This window comes from Zeus faber (assembly GCF_960531495.2).
Source record: "Zeus faber genome assembly, chromosome: 8".
Classification (NCBI taxonomy): Eukaryota; Metazoa; Chordata; class Actinopteri; order Zeiformes; family Zeidae; genus Zeus; species Zeus faber.
Window position 1 is genome coordinate 6,167,053 of NC_137195.1, and position 15,451 is coordinate 6,182,503.

The 15,451-nt window shown below is 45.0% G+C and overlaps 3 protein-coding genes across 4 annotated transcripts in view; 1 reads left to right on the forward strand and 2 right to left on the reverse strand.

The window, feature by feature from the left end:
- Nucleotides 1-1,552: 1,552 nt before the first annotated feature.
- scnm1 (sodium channel modifier 1) lies at nt 1,553-6,602 on the reverse strand. 2 transcript variants are annotated; one of them, XM_080006152.1, is made up of 8 exons: nt 6,487-6,602; nt 6,303-6,373; nt 3,630-3,718; nt 3,281-3,375; nt 3,090-3,190; nt 2,397-2,506; nt 2,170-2,281; nt 1,553-2,056 (listed from the first exon to the last, which is right to left on the reverse strand). In XM_080006152.1, the coding sequence occupies exons 1-8, from the start codon at nt 6,535-6,537 to the stop codon at nt 1,933-1,935; spliced, it is 753 nt and encodes a 250-aa protein (XP_079862278.1). In that variant the 5' UTR covers nt 6,538-6,602; the 3' UTR covers nt 1,553-1,932. The 2 variants fall into 2 exon arrangements, with proteins under 2 accessions (XP_079862278.1, XP_079862277.1); XM_080006151.1 differs by having other exon boundaries at nt 2,385-2,506.
- Nucleotides 6,603-7,264: 662 nt separating this feature from the next.
- lysmd1 (LysM, putative peptidoglycan-binding, domain containing 1) lies at nt 7,265-11,506 on the forward strand. Its single transcript, XM_080005915.1, has 3 exons — nt 7,265-7,613; nt 8,766-9,082; nt 10,328-11,506. Exons 1-3 carry the CDS (start codon nt 7,431-7,433, stop codon nt 10,509-10,511), a joined length of 684 nt encoding a protein of 227 aa, XP_079862041.1. The 5' UTR covers nt 7,265-7,430; the 3' UTR covers nt 10,512-11,506.
- A 201-nt stretch (nt 11,507-11,707) lies between these two features.
- The window catches only part of tnfaip8l2b (tumor necrosis factor, alpha-induced protein 8-like 2b), a 7,713-nt gene continuing 3,969 nt past the window's right edge, over nt 11,708-15,451 (reverse strand). Inside the window, exons 2-3 of the mRNA XM_080005972.1 lie at nt 13,440-13,762; nt 11,708-12,758 (exon numbers count right to left, since the gene is read on the reverse strand). Coding sequence (XP_079862098.1) covers nt 12,516-12,758; nt 13,440-13,757 — 561 coding nt within the window. The 5' untranslated portion in view covers nt 13,758-13,762 and the 3' untranslated portion in view covers nt 11,708-12,515. The remainder of the gene's footprint in view (nt 12,759-13,439; nt 13,763-15,451) is intronic.

Sequence of the window (15,451 nt, forward strand, 5' to 3'; positions counted from 1 at the left end):
CATGGTTGGCAAGTTCAATTTGTTTTGTTTCCACACCACAAATCAACATCTCATTTTTATTCCCCCCCCCCCCATCTTGAAATACTGATTTAATACAAAAGTTGACGAAGTCACTCCTGATTTGATGAAAACAAATCAGTTTACCTTTGTCGACTATTTGTTAACAGAACTCGGGGATTCTGTCTTCATAGATTCACTTCAAAATGTGATGTTCACAAACTAGATAAACACAAAAACAGAGCAGTAAGATGGAGCGATATAAAAATACTTGCCAAAGACAGCAGGTATGTGGACAAGCATTGCCACTGTTGTACAGAGTTTATAATTGAATACATTAAAGTGACTAACTTTAGGTGATGACTTTTCATTTCATACCCCATTGTAGCATAACTTTTTAATCCCTTATTAAGTCTTGCGCTGATTTCATGCGGACTATTTTTACCGCTCTGTCCACCCAGTCGCCGCTCCTCCTCGGTGCAGAATGTGACACGGTCTTCTGGGCTTGAGTTACGCCGCTCCAAATATACTGTACGTCCCCACTTCAAGAGGCTGGGGAAGAGCGGGAGGCGGCGGGAGTTGCACCCGCCGCCGGCAATGAGGTTCATGAAGCCTTTCGCAAACAGCTGCTCAACTCGAATGACTTTGAGTGGCCTCGCGACCGCGCGGCATCCAAACAAAACCATTTTACAACATTTGTTTTGGAAGCCCCCCCCCCGCCCCCGCGCGCACGCCCACCAGTGTTCAAACACAAGCACGGAGCTGAAGCTCATCTCATCTTAATGTCAACTTTGACACGACAGAGGTAATCAACCGGGGCTTTCTCAAAGGTCAGCTTTTTTTTAAGACATGTAGGCGACCGTGTCAGGCCCTTGGTGACATTTGCCGCGGTGAAGCGTGTTGTACTAATGTACTAATGATTTTAAGGGCCGGTGTCGCCGAGCTTCGATCGACTCCGGGACTTTCATTTCCCTTTGATCCGTCTTCCACGGTGAAACACGGGTGCATTTTTGGACTGGATTGGAATGCCGGAATGCTATGGATTTTGTGAACGGCATTTTTAGTTTGAGCTCGTATTGGGCCCCTCACTGCTCTGTTCCAGAAGGTGATGTGTGCGCCGGGTGACACTGCTACACGGATCCAGGAAAAAACAAAACACCTGCGTGGTGTCATGTTAGGGTCAAAGAATTGACCTTTAAAGCATTTTACAATTCTGAATCCAAACCAATTTTTTTTTTCCCCCCCTCGACCACACACATACTAAGAGCATTCATTGAAGAGCAAAAGCAAGGTGCAAATTTATGCGCTCCTCTAATTAAGCTGCCATTAGTGTCTTAAGATTCACTGGAGTCCCCGCTGCCTTCTCACTTACTATTATGATCTTGGAGGAATGAGCGTCTGGTGAGGAATGCAAACTGGTGGCTTCAGCACACAGATCAGCAACGATATCGCTCAATCTGCTGCTGATTCATGGCTAAGCGGACAGGGGCCCCCGGGGGCAGAGAAACAAAAGGGGAAAAAAAAAAAAGAAATGTATTTTATTTCAACGCACAGCGACAGCAACTCTCTGCTACAAAGTCAAGTGTCTGCAGTCCCCCTCCTTGAAAGAAATGAATTGCTGAAGCGTGTGCCACTTCGCCGGGACTCTACCGGTGCTCGGGAGGCGTATTGGATTGACGTTGTCGACGAATGTCCTTGTATCAAGTAATTCCAATTCTTGTCCTCGACACCGCACAAAACCACAGAAACCACAAAAAAAAATAAAAGTTTCCTATTCAGTCATATACAACCTGCCACCTCTAGTCTGCAGGTATAACAAAGTGGTTTTATACACAGAGTCTTTTAACAAGGTTGAAAAATGACATGGTGACCTTCCACGCTGAAGCCAAAGCCTGCCTCTAAGCCACCGCGGTGGAGTTGACGTTTCCACGGCCCTCAGTCCGCTCCGTCACCGGGCCGGAGGGCGGCCGGCGGCGGAGGAGGTTGGTCTTCGTCCGAGTCAAACTCTGCGTTCTCGTCCTTGACCCACTGGCCGCTCCTGTCCTGCAGCCACCCGTCACTGAGAAGGAACCAAAGCGCAGACTGAAGGGAGCACACAACAACCACACTGACACCTGGTGGCGGCGTGCACAGCTGCAGCCCCCGCGTTCCGCGTCCCACGGACGCCGCTACCTTTTCAGTTTGACGTAGTGCTCCAGCTCCCTCCTCCTCTCGGCCGTGAGAGGCTCCGACTCCTGGGACCGGGAACCTTTTTTACGTCTCGACGCTTTGGAGTCGCATTTGTCTGAAAAGGGCAAAACGGCGGGGCCGCAAAACCATTTCAGTATAAAGGCCATGACTCCATTCAAATGTGGTTCATGGACAGAAGGTTCTCTTCAAAGCAGCACCTGCTGAACTACCTGACGGTGTTTCCGCTGCCTCTGTCGTCCCTCCAAGCGCTGTCTTCTCTTCGGGTGATGAACTTCCATTTAGCGCCGAGCCACAACTCAATCGTTTTTCACATTTTGTGCTTAATAAATAAATAAATAAATAAATACATACATACATACATAAAGTTTAAAACCCATGTTACCAGTGGTGGAATGTAACAAACTGCGATTACTTTGTGAGACTCACTCCACTACATTTCTGAAGAAATATGTGAATTTTTTTGCTGTACATTTCTAGTAGTTGTGTTACTTCATTAACAAAAAAAAGTTGTGTTAAAAATGAAGAAATTTGGATTTACATTTATACATATTTGTAAATTCCTATGACACAACCCAGACCAATTGGTCAATTATAATCAGCATATGCACGAGCACTGATCTGCATAAAAAGGTAAAGTATGTACTTTCTGAAGTATTATGATCTGTGTTATGTTAACTTTTACTTTTAATAATTTAACAGAAAGTACTTATATAATTTTACTCAGGCAGAAATGTCAATGTGGTACTTTTACGAGAGTACATTTGAGTGAGGGTGTTTATAAGTAAGAGGTCAGAGTACCCCTTCCACCGCTGCATGTTACTAATCCAAGATGGACGCCAGGTGATTTTATTACTTTTATTTTATTTATTTATTTTTAATCACGGCCCAAACGCATCACTGACCTGGTCTTTCTGTGACAGCTGTCATAGGGCAGAGTCTTGAGTAAGGCGTGGTGCTTGAGCTTCTGTGTCTGTGCCAGTAAAGGTGCTGAACTGGAAGGCTCCTAAGAACAAAACAAAACAAAGGGTCAGCGAGACAACGGTGCCACACCTCAGCGGAGATGACGCCCCCCCCCCCCCGGGAGCTCACCAACCTGTCTGCCGTCTTCGGCTTTGACGTAGTTTTGGTGTTGCCTCTTGGTGACCTCGTTCTTCGTCTGGGTTTTCTTGCCGTAGAACCACTTTAACCCTTGCAGACGACGGAGCAAACAAAACAGAGCATGGCAATCAAAGAACAGGATGATGGCAGCTAAAATCCTCCGTCTTAAATCCCGCGTGTCCAGTGCAAACACTGGCGCTGGAGACGAGGCGTCAGGAGGTCCGGCAGCGCATGCGGGGGCAGATCCGGGTGCAGTGGAAACCTGCTTTTATTGATTCAGTCAAACGAACGACGAACCGCCGCGGCAGATTAACAGCCGCCCCGACAAAGGCACGCCGTCTCACCTTCCAGGTGTCTCTTTCCCCTTCTGTGTACTGACAGTACATCAACTGTGTCAAACACCGGGCGGCGGGCGCACACAAGGCAGGTGTACCTGGAAACCCAAACAAACAACACGCAACTCACAACGTCACAGCTGGAGATGGCAGCCAACAAAAAAACAAAAAACCTTCTAATTCACTTTGTGCGATTGTAAATTAGTACTGTAGTAGTATTTGGGCGGAATGAAACTGTAAAACTATAAATACTTGGACAGAGAGTAGTACTTGGGTGGAGTAAACCTTTACAACTACAACATAAAGTGGTATTTGGGTGGAGTAAACCCTTAAAACTACAACAAAGTATTATTTGGGTGGAATAAACCTGTAAAACTACAACAAAGTAGTATTTGGGTGGAGTAAACCTTTAAAACTACAACATACAGTAGTATTTGGGTGGAATAAAGCTTTAAAACTAAAACAGAAAGTAGTATTTGGGTGGAGCAAACCTTTACAACTACAACATAAAGTGGCATTTGGGTGGAGCAAACATTTAAAACTACAACATAAAGTATTATTTGGGTGGAATAAACTGTAAAACTACAACAAAGTTGTATTTGGGTGGAATAAACCTTAAACTATAATATAAAGTAGTATTTTGGTGGAGTAGACCTTTAAAACTACAACAGAAAGTAGTATTTGGGTGGAGTACACCTTTGGAACTACAACATACAGGAGTATTTGGTGGAATTAACCTTTAAAACTACAACAGAAAGTAGTGTTTGGGTGGAGTACACATCTTTGAAACTACAACACAAAGTATTATTTGGGTGGAATACACCTGTAAAACTACAACAAAGTTGTATTTGGGTGGAATAAACCTTAAACTACAACATAAAGTAGTATTTGGGTGGAGTAAACCTTTAAAACTACAACAGAAAGTAGTATTCCGGTGGAGTAGACCTTTAACACTACAACAGAAAGTAGTATTCCGGTGGAGTAGACCTTTAAAACTATAACAGAAAGTAGTATTCCGATGGAGTAGACCTTTTATAAACTACAACATAAAGTAGTATTTGGGTGGAGCAAACCTTTAAAACTACAGCATAAAGTATTATTTGGGTGGAGCAAACCTTTAAAACCACAACATAAAGTATTATTTGGGTGGAATAAACCTGTAAAACTACAACAAAGTAGAATTTGGGTGGAGTAAACCTTTGAAACTACAACATAAAGTAGTATTTGGGTGGAATAAACCTTTAAAACTACAACATAAAGTATTATTTGGGTGGAGCAAACCTTTAATACTACAACATAAAGTATTATTTGGGTGGAATAAACCTGTAAAACAACAACAAAGTAGAATTTGGGTGGAGTAAACCTTTGAAGCTACAACATAAAGTAGTATTTGGGTGGAGTAAACCTTTAAAACTACAACACAAAGTAGTATTTGGGTGGAATAAACCTTTAAAACTACAACACAAAGTAGTATTTGGGTGGAGTAAACCTTTGAAACTACAACACAAAGTAGTATTTGGGTGGAGTACACCTTTGCAACTACAACACAAAGTAGTATTTGGGTGGAGTAAACCTTTAAAACTACAACACAAAGTAGTATTTGGGTGGAGTACACCTTTGAAACTACAACACAAAGTAGTATTTGGGTGGAGTAAACCTTTAAAACTACAACACAAAGTCGTATTTGGGTGGAGTACACCTTTAAAACTACAACACAAAGTAGTATTTGGGTGGAGTGGACCTTTGAAACTACAACAGAAAGTAGTATTTGGGTGGAGTAAACCTTTAAAACTATAACAGAAAGTAGTATTTGGGTGGAGTAAACCTTTAAAACTACAACACAAAGTCGTATTTGGGTGGAGTACACCTTTAAAACTACAACACAAAGTAGTATTTGGGTGGAGTGGACCTTTGAAACTACAACAGAAAGTAGTATTTGGGTGGAGTGGACCTTTGAAACTACAACAGAAAGTAGTATTTGGGTGGAGTAAACCTTTAAAACTATAACAGAAAGTAGTATTTGGGTGGAGTAAACCTTTAAAACTACAGCATAAAGTATTATTTGGGTGGAGCAAACCTTTAAAACCACAACATAAAGTATTATTTGGGTGGAATAAACCTTTAAAACTACAACAGAAAGTAGTATTTGGGTGGAGTAAACCTTTAAAACTATAACAGAAAGTAGTATTTGGGTGGAGTAAACCTTTTATAAACTACAACATAAAGTAGTATTTGGGTGGAGTGGACCTTTGAAACTACAACATAAAGTAGTATTTGGGTGGAGTGGACCTTTAAAACTATCACAGAAAGTAGTATTTGGGTGGAGTGGACCTTTTATAAACTACAACATAAAGTAGTATTTGGGTGGAGTGGACCTTTGAAACTACAACATAAAGTAGTATTTGGGTGGAGTGGACCTTTTATAAACTACAACATGAAGTAGTATTTGGGTGGAGTGGACCTTTAAAACTATCACAGAAAGTAGTATTTGGGTGGAGTGGACCTTTTATAAACTACAACATAAAGTAGTATTTGGGTGGAGTGGACCTTTAAAACTATCACAGAAAGTAGTATTCCGGTGGAGTAGACCTTTCATAAACTACAACATAAAGCAGCGTGTATTTGGGTGGCGTAACCCCTTCAGCGGCACAGCCCGCCAGGGGGCGCCGTGCGCTAAGGCACCTTCCGTTCTTCAGCAGCGCGGCCTCGTCCTCCGGGATGAAGCGCGACAGCAGATCCGCGACCCTCCGTCTCTGCGGCGGCGACAACACAGCACAACACAACGTGACGCAGCCTGGAGCCACCCGGCGCGCTCGCTGCGGACCGAGCGCTCCTCCTGAACACAGCCCAACACGCAGCGCCGTACCTTGAGGACGCCGAGCTGGCTGCGGTCGTCGCCCTCCCGTTTGAAAGACATCTTTTCCCCGCGGGGAGACGGGGCGGTTGATGGCGGTTGATGGCGGCGCCCGGCGGAGCGACGGTGTTGTTGCGCTGCGTTCGCGTCCCGTAGAACGTGGGAACTACCGCCTCCCCATTTGTAAGCGCCGCGCACCACGGCCTCCAAATGTTACTTCATCCCGTTGGGTGGCGCTCTAACAACTAATGCCATCGTGTGAAATGGAGACCGGCGGATTATCCAGTATTTAATATTCAAGCAAATGTTCAAAAGTAGTCAACTTGTTCGCTGCAGTGTTCTATGGTCGTTGGGATTCTTTCCCAGTTGTGACATACGTTCATCCGCTTCGTTCTGTGTCCAGTTTACAGCGGCAGCGACCGCAGCGCTGCACGTTGTAACGCTGCGTCGCCTCGATGCAAAGGGTGTTCGCCTCACGAAGCAGAGAACAGCGGAACACAGCGTCGCTTGACTCGTTGCATGTCAAACGAAGGGCTCCGGGAAACGCCCACGTTGAGGTGAAGACCGGCTCGAGGGCGGCGGCGGAGCGCAACAAGTCCCACGCGACTCGAACGCAGCGAAGCGAGGCACCACGGGATACGGGAGACGCCGAACGGCAGCCATGGCAACGGGGGACCGCGTCCGACTCGACGGGGTTTCCGCAAAAACAAAGTGATTCCTGAAAACAGATCCAACTGGACCGTCGCCGTCGGTGCGGGGCCCGTGGGGGGGGGGGAAACACGGTAAACGTGAAGTAAAAGCACAACGACGGGATGTTCGCTCGTCGCCCCGCGGGAGCCGCCGTGTCCGCGCGGTAAACCCGCCGATCGCGTGATCGTGGAGGAATGTGACATGTTGACTTAGTAGCAGCGAGCCGAGCCGAGCCGCCCCGACACGAGCCGGGGCAAACACTCGCGATGTCGTCCGACGGACGAGCCGCTCTGCCGGTCGACGGCAACGGCCTGCTGCCCGGGAGCCGCGCCAGGTCCTACGGTAGTCTGGTCAACTCCTCGGTGTCCCCGACGCGGCACAGAGTTGTCCAACACCGAGTCCAGCCCGGGGAGACGCTGCAGGGCCTGGCCCTCAGATACGGAGTGTCCGTGAGTAGGGGCTTTATCAACCTTAAAACGTATTTATTTCTATTTTTTTTTTTATGTGTTTTTGATGGATGTGTTTATTCTGTAAAACGGGAAATACTGCAATACAGTCGACGATGAGAAATATCTATTTATTTACCAACATATGTTCACTCCCACTTCCCTTTCCCTCATCGGGTCCAACGAACAACGCAGTCGAGACTGTAAGAAAAACAAACATAATTTATTGAATGCATCACTTTATTTAAACAATTAAATAAAAACTGTGACAAACAACCTCTTGAACTTTGTGAACAACAAACAATAGCTTTTTAAAACGCCCGTACGCCTGCTCTTGCACTACGTAACATCTGTGTGCGGTTACGAAACCAGGGGAAAAGTGTGTTAGGCTTTACGTCACGTCATTGATGTTTGGCTCCGGTAGTTAACCTTTTTTTTTTTTTGCCTGGTAAATTGTATAAAAAAAAAACCACAACCCAATAAATGATAAAACTTCCCCTTTAAAATGTCCAATAATAATGCTTATACAAAACTCCCCGATGGTGTGGATGAGACGGTCCCGTGGTGCACCTCATTGCGCCACGGGGCTTGTTTCACCCTCTGACTTGTGCGTGCGAGCAGATCTGCCAGGTCGAGCAGATCTGCCAGGTCGAGCAGATCTGGTACCTATAGTAGCAGGGGGCTTGCCCCTCTCAACGGGGGAAGATGCCCTCCTCAGTCCATGTCTCCGGGAAGCAGCGAAGGCCGTGCAAGGGCCTCTGTAACCTAGGTGAACATTACATTTGCGTTTGTGACATAGACTTGTTGAAACGTGACCAAAAAGCTCCATATTTGTCCGGGTGAAATAAATCATTTTCGGACACCGGACAGAGTTTTGCAACAGTGGTGTAAAATATGCTATGTGCGTAATTGGAGAATCCACTCTAAAATAATTATCCTATGTGCTGATATTGATGCAAAGGCAACAGGCTTCGGTTTCTCTTTCCTCACTGCCTGATGGCCTGGCTTTACTCCAACAAAAAGGATACTTTAGCAGATGTTGTTCATTCAATGTTCAGATGTGTTTAAAATAATAGCAGTCCAACAAACTTTTTTATTTATATTTTTTTGAACTTTCCGTAACCTTTGCTGACATGTAAACACTTTTCAATTTAGATGGAGCAAATCAAGAGAGCAAACAGACTGTACACCAATGAGTCGATCTTCCTGAAGAAGTCCTTATCCATCCCCCTGCTGTCAGACCCCGGTGCCGGCAGCGTCAGGGAGGCTCCAGCGGAACAGGGCTCGGGTGACGGCTCCACCTGTGTTTTTACTTCCAACGAAAACTCAGCGAAGCCACTTCAAAGCAAGCAAGGCTGCCAGGATGAAGGGGAGTCGGAACTTTCTCCGATGGATTTCCTGAAAAGGATGGATTGTTTGATAGGACAATCAAAGAAAGCGGCTGTCAAGGGATGTCAGGATAGAGAGAAACGGTATGCATGTGAATTCCCCCCACAAAATGATTCTTTCTGTCCCCACAGACTCATCCATTCTCCATCCTGATAGGGTTTAATAGTTAAACAGTGCTTTATCGCGAGATGAATCCTGAAACTTTTTGGAGTTAGGAGTGAAACAAGACGAAGCATTTGTAACTACTCTGGTTTAAAATGCCCATATTACCCCCTTTCATGAAGTTGAAACTTTAAAGTATGGACCAAACTAGTGGAGAGATGGATAAATAGGTACTTTATCCATCCCTGGGGGAAATGTGGTGGTGTTACAGCAGCACATGTCAAAACAATAGTTAATAATAAAGTAATACAATAACAGCAACAATATTAATAAATATAAAAGAATGGCAATATACAATAATAATAATTCAATATACAATAAACCTAAACATTAGCCAAAAAATAGTAAATTGTGGTATCATACGCTTTACATATAAAACAAACCTCTGTATCAACATTTCACATTCTGACAAAAGTAGTTATTGTGCAAGTTTGCATAATATATATAGTGTGTGTGTGTGTGTGTGTGTGTGTGTGTGTGTGTGTGTGTGTGTGTGTGTGTGTGTGTGTGTGTGTGTGTGTGTGTGTGTGTGTGTGTGTGTGTGTGTGTTGGAGGGGGGCGCAGTGCTTTTCTCTCACTCCTGGGCGGGTGTGAGTATTTCTGTAGCTGCTGATCTCCTGGGATTTTACCGCACGACAGTGTCCAGAGTTTACACAGAATGGTGGGGAAAAACATCCAGTGAGCAGCGGTTCTACAGACTCTTTGGTGAGAGAGGTGGACGGAGAACGGGCAGACTGGTTGGAGCTGACGGAAAGGCTACGGTCACTCAGACAACCACTCTGGGAAAAACATCCCAGAATGCACAACGGGTGGAACCTTGAGGCGGACGGGCTACAACAGCAGAAGACCACGTCGGGTTCCACTTCTGTCAGACACGAACATAAAGCTGGGGCTGCAGTGGGCACAGGCTCACCAAAACTGGACAGTTTGGATAAATGTAGCCTGGTCTGATCAATCTCCATCTCTGCTGAGGCTCACAGATGGTACAGTAGGGTCAGAATTTTGTGCCAACAGCATGAATCCATGGACCCAACCTGCCTTGTGTCAACAGGCCAGGCCGGTGGCGGTAGCATTAAAAAAAATGTTTTAATCGAATTGTCACCTAAAAAATCGAAAGTCAAATCATGACTCGCCATGTGTGTGTTTAACTTGTCTCTATGTTGCAGGTTTGCGGCCATCGAAGCGGCGTGCAGCAGCAAGATGGCGGAGCGCTGCCGTCTCACCAGGTCACAGAGCGCTGTCTCTGCCGCAGGAATGCACCATCACACCTCACTGCTGGCCGTGCCACCCATCATTACCAAACGCACCAAAAAACTCAGAGAAAGAGAAGACGAGATCTTCGAGTTGTAATATTTTGTTCCTGCTATGCTGGTCAGATCATAACGCGCCTTACTTGAAATCAAAGCCGATGCATGGATTGACAACCATGATTATACCATATCACAGATTACTGAATATCTTCTCAAACAAATATTGTACTTATCAAGTCATTTTACTTTCCTCACCGGTTTCCTAGTTTCCACACAAGCACTTAGCCTGATGATAGGGTCACACCGCTTGCGCACACGGGCAGCAAAGCGAAAGGCTCCTAATGGAGTTCGGCTTCATCCAGCGGCAAGGGGCGGGGGAGGACCGGCGACGAGCCCACGGCTTCACAGCGCCACGGAAAGTGGAGCGGACTTCAACTGTATGCAAACGAGCAGCGGTGCGTTGTAGCCAAGGGGAGGGTGGATATGCCATTGCACGCTACTGGTGCAAGGGAAAATGGAGGAGAAGCTGATCGTAGCGGTGTGTGGGTTCCCCGTTTTTATATCGTGTCCAGGATGTGAGTAGTGGTATGCAGCCACGCCTTTTTTTTTTTTTTAAGTACACACAACACCAACGTTTGATACGTTTCGGACAACGACAGGGATTCGGCATGCCCACAACAGAGCTGACAGGCCCACTGGGGACAAGACGAGAGCGACTGGGCTGGGTGTGACCCTGCCATGACACTGTAAAAATGATGGTCGGCATGTAAAATGTGGTCATATGACTGCTCATTGGTGTGTTCAATCTAACTAGGAGTCTGAGTAATGTTACCTAAGGGTCTGATTATGCGGTGTTTGCGTCTTAACGTTTTTTCATATTTTAATATTTATTCTTTAACAAACGCCAGCTGTAATTTTGTGGAGCCTTATCCAAAAACTAAATTTAAATCCTTTTTTTAATGGATACTTTTAAACTAAATAAAAAAAACAAAACAAACAAAAAAAAACAACTGTATATTTGTTGGTCAATTTTGTATTTCTGTTTTTTTGCAAGAGTACTTACTGAATTAAAGTAAATTTGTTTTCCAATGTTTACATGTCTTGACACTTTACTAAAGCAAATAGCGTTCCCATGCTTTTCTTGCTTTATATTTAACTATAGTCATCTGACTTAACTGTCCCTACACCATGGCTTATGCACTATATATAAACACGTGAAATTAATTGCTTACCATATTGTATGAGGTGCAGCTGATAGTAAAGACATCGCTTTCTCTGCTCTGTTGGACATTTCACATATTTTATTGTAAATCCACAAAATATGGTCGTTTTACTGCGATTCATGTGGGGGAAACAGTGCTACACGTAAGAAAACACATTTACAGACGCTACATACAAACGGACAAAATTCATATTTCAGTATCATAAAATTGCATGAGGCCGAGTCCAAATCACAATTTAGTAAACAGGGCAACAGAGCGATGGAGGAAAACGAAATCCCGTTGTGTGACTAAAGGATATTTGCTCGTATGGTTCTTTGTTCGCCGAAGTAGATTTGCCCGTATGTGTGACACGCCCTTTCCATGTTGTCCACTAGATGGAAGTGTTCCACCATCTACTGTGTCGGTGCGCTGCGCCCGACTGCTGGGTTGGAAACCATTCCTCTTAATACTTTACATCAGTAGTTGTAAACGGTACATTTAAAAGATCTTAAATAGAAAAAAACAAAAAACATTGGACGGCAATACCAATGAAACATGCCATGTATTGCAAACCAGCCACACGCCGTGCCTGGTTTCAAATAACTCCGTATCCAAAATAAAACTTTGTAACCGCAGGTGAGTTTGACCTCTGAGCAACCCATACCGTGAAAATAAATCCACCAACTTTATTTTCTCCCTTTTGCTTTTTTTTTATTTTTATTTTTTAATTTGTCTGTCTGTTTTTATAACCCTTAACCGTTTTTGAACCGCAGGACATGGTTGTTTCTCACATACTGTACAACGCCAGTTCCTTATCAGCAATGAGTCCATCTATCCCACGTCGGTCAGACCTCTTCTGCTTTTTGGATCTCCCAGTGTTTGTCTAAACGGCGCTCTCCCTCTCATATTGTGCCGTCCTCCACCAGTTTGTTGAGTCCGGTGCAGATCTTGGTGAGGTTGCCTCGGAAGGATCCGTCCGGGTCGTAGAGCTGGGTCAGGAGCTGCGGGTCGGCGTAATGGTTGAACACGTGGGTGATGCGGTTGTGTGACTTGGGCGTCAGGTGGCTGTTGACCAGCCTCAGGAGCAGATCCCTGCAGGAGGTCAGCAGCTCTGACATCACAGCCTTGTCGAAGGTGAACTCCACCTGCGGGTCCACAAGGAAAAGGTCATTCGGCAATGAATTTGCTATCACATGTAATTCCTCGAGCAAATGAGTGCAAATGATTAGTGTGAATTTGGCTTTGTACGATCATTTATTTGGCAAGCCAATGCTGTACGCCCGGCACTTAACTTATAGAAGAGGATGACAATTTGGCAACCCTGTATCAGCTGTCGGTTGCCAAGACTAAAAAACAAGATTCCTGAATTGAAAGAAAATTGAGTGATAATGATCCTATATAATTGTAAACCATATCAATATCCTCTCTCACCAGGATCAGTAATTTCTCCTGGCCTTCCCACGTTTCTAAACATATTGAGGTCTTGCGTTCTTATTTTTAGTTATTATTTAAAAATATAAAAGAAAAGTGTTTGACAACGGGGGCAACCTGACCACGCAATTGGTTGACAATGGCCCAATTCTGGTTTCCTTGGGCCACTGGGCAATCGCTATTGTTGGGCCTTGCTATAGAACCACACACATTCTCAAAAGCTATGGTTCAAAAGTCACCCCGCGGTTCGGAGACCTCTCTCTTTATCCTCTGCCATATATTTGTTATCTTTTAAGGACAAATTTGAATTTTCCATATATGCTGTCTTGTCGTATGGTTTCCTCCTACACTTGTGGGATCATGGAAAGTCCATATCAGCGTGTTGTTGGGCTAACCTCATAGAAGCTGATGGCCGTCATGGCCCCGAAGTGCAGTTTCTTCTTGAAGTCCTGGGCCACGCCCAGCTCCTCCTTGCTGAAGCGGTTGTTTCTGAACAGCAGACCGATCTTCACCGCGATCTTGATCAGGTCTTTAATGACTTTCTGGGCCTCGCTTCGATTCCCAGAGTACTCTTTGGAGACTCGGTACAGTTCGTCCAGGATTTCACTGGTGGTGTCGTCGATGAACATCTGGACTGAGGATTTGGTGGCCATGCTGCTGAGAATCTTCTTCTGGGCCTTCAGGGCCATGTCCTTGGAACTGAAGTGCTCCATGTTACCTGGAGGGCCAAGACAGGCGAGAAGGTTAAAGATGTCCTGAAGTATACCGGACAAATCCTGTTCCTATGGTTCATGCGCAGCCTTTGATGGGTTAGCCTGATATTTATACAGTCCACGTTGATTTGAAACCTGGCTATAAACATGACACAGAACGTGAGTGATGCCGTACTCCGGTTGCCTTGAGAACTAGACCTATTGAACATATCACTCAAGCTCTGGCCACCTTGCGCCATCAGGTTTTAACCGGTTATTATTGGCTTGAACCCCGGATAGCATTTGTTCCCATAACACATTTTGACATGCAAAATCATGTCACTTTTTTGTGAGGGTGGTGAAGAAAGCAGCAGACAGTGCATAGCGTGGGACTACGACTATTCTATTTTGGTGGCTACTACACATATTTTGCCGTAGACTGCAGTTGGCCGCTCTTGGCAAAATCAAATATCACAATGTCTTTTGGATACCTCAATAACGATATTTTTGGCCTGTTGGTGCTTTCCCGAGATATTCACACACAAGAGAAACAAATGGATATGAAATAGCTTTACTCAAAGACCAAATTTGATGAAATCGTGATATTATCAACATATCCCGGATGATATCTCGTCCCATATGACAATATAGATATTATTTTGATGTATGGCCCAGCCCCATTGTAGACAGTAGCCCTGGTCCTCTGGAGCCTTGAATGTGCCCCAACGCCCAACGGTTAATTCCTGTTCCCGCTGTAGCTGTTTCATCCTAATTACTCTCCGTCTTGCCTCATCTCCCACTGTTAGAATAATGAAAGAACCCGAGAGGTGAATTTACCTGTATTGCTCCTTTAAGGAACAGAAACCCATCAAGGACACCGGATTTAGGGTCACAGGCTGGGAAAGTGGTTCTAAGGAGCAGGGGGGATTACGCCCATGGCCACCCTCCCACCTGTTCGCCCCTCGGAAGGACAATCTCGTATTGCCAGCCACTGAGCGGCTCCAGTGGAGGAGCTGGAGGTTAAGTGCCTCCTTCAAGGGCAAATCGACGGTAACTGTTGAGCCGAAAAAACGCGTGTCCCAGCTGGCCTGGGCAGTTGAACTGGCAACCCTCCCACTCATTACCTTCAGATCACCACCCGCCCTCGCACATCCAAACACTTATTATTTAAAAACATACTGATGGAAAAAACAAAAAAAGTCATGCATATTGTCTTCAGTCTCTTTTCAGTCTTTTCAGACTCTAAAGGTCTACTACTAAAGTAAAAATGAAAATAATAAGACATAGTGGTAAATTCACACCACAATGTACACAGAATGACGAAACCGCTCCCCTGAACCAAAGAGCCTGTGTGTTGTTTTTTTTGATGCTTAGTTTGTTTTTGTGTCTGAAACATAATATGCCAAAAGGGAAAAGCACCGTGGAAGATGCACTCCATGGAGGCTGCATTCCCTCCTGAGGGCCTCTGGCCACGCCTAGCATCATGTCAGTAAAGAAAAGAGCCCCAGAGAGACCACCACCAGCACCACCACCACCCTCGACTGGGAGTTCACCAGCTCCTGCATGCAGAATGACACAATGATGGCTCATCCAGTGTTTTGAAGGTTTAACCATGATTCCTTTCTGGAAACCCTTATATCCTCTTTCATTTTATTCATCACAAAAATAGTATCAACATTCAGGTGCGGGGGTTGAGGTCCTTACCACCCTGATAA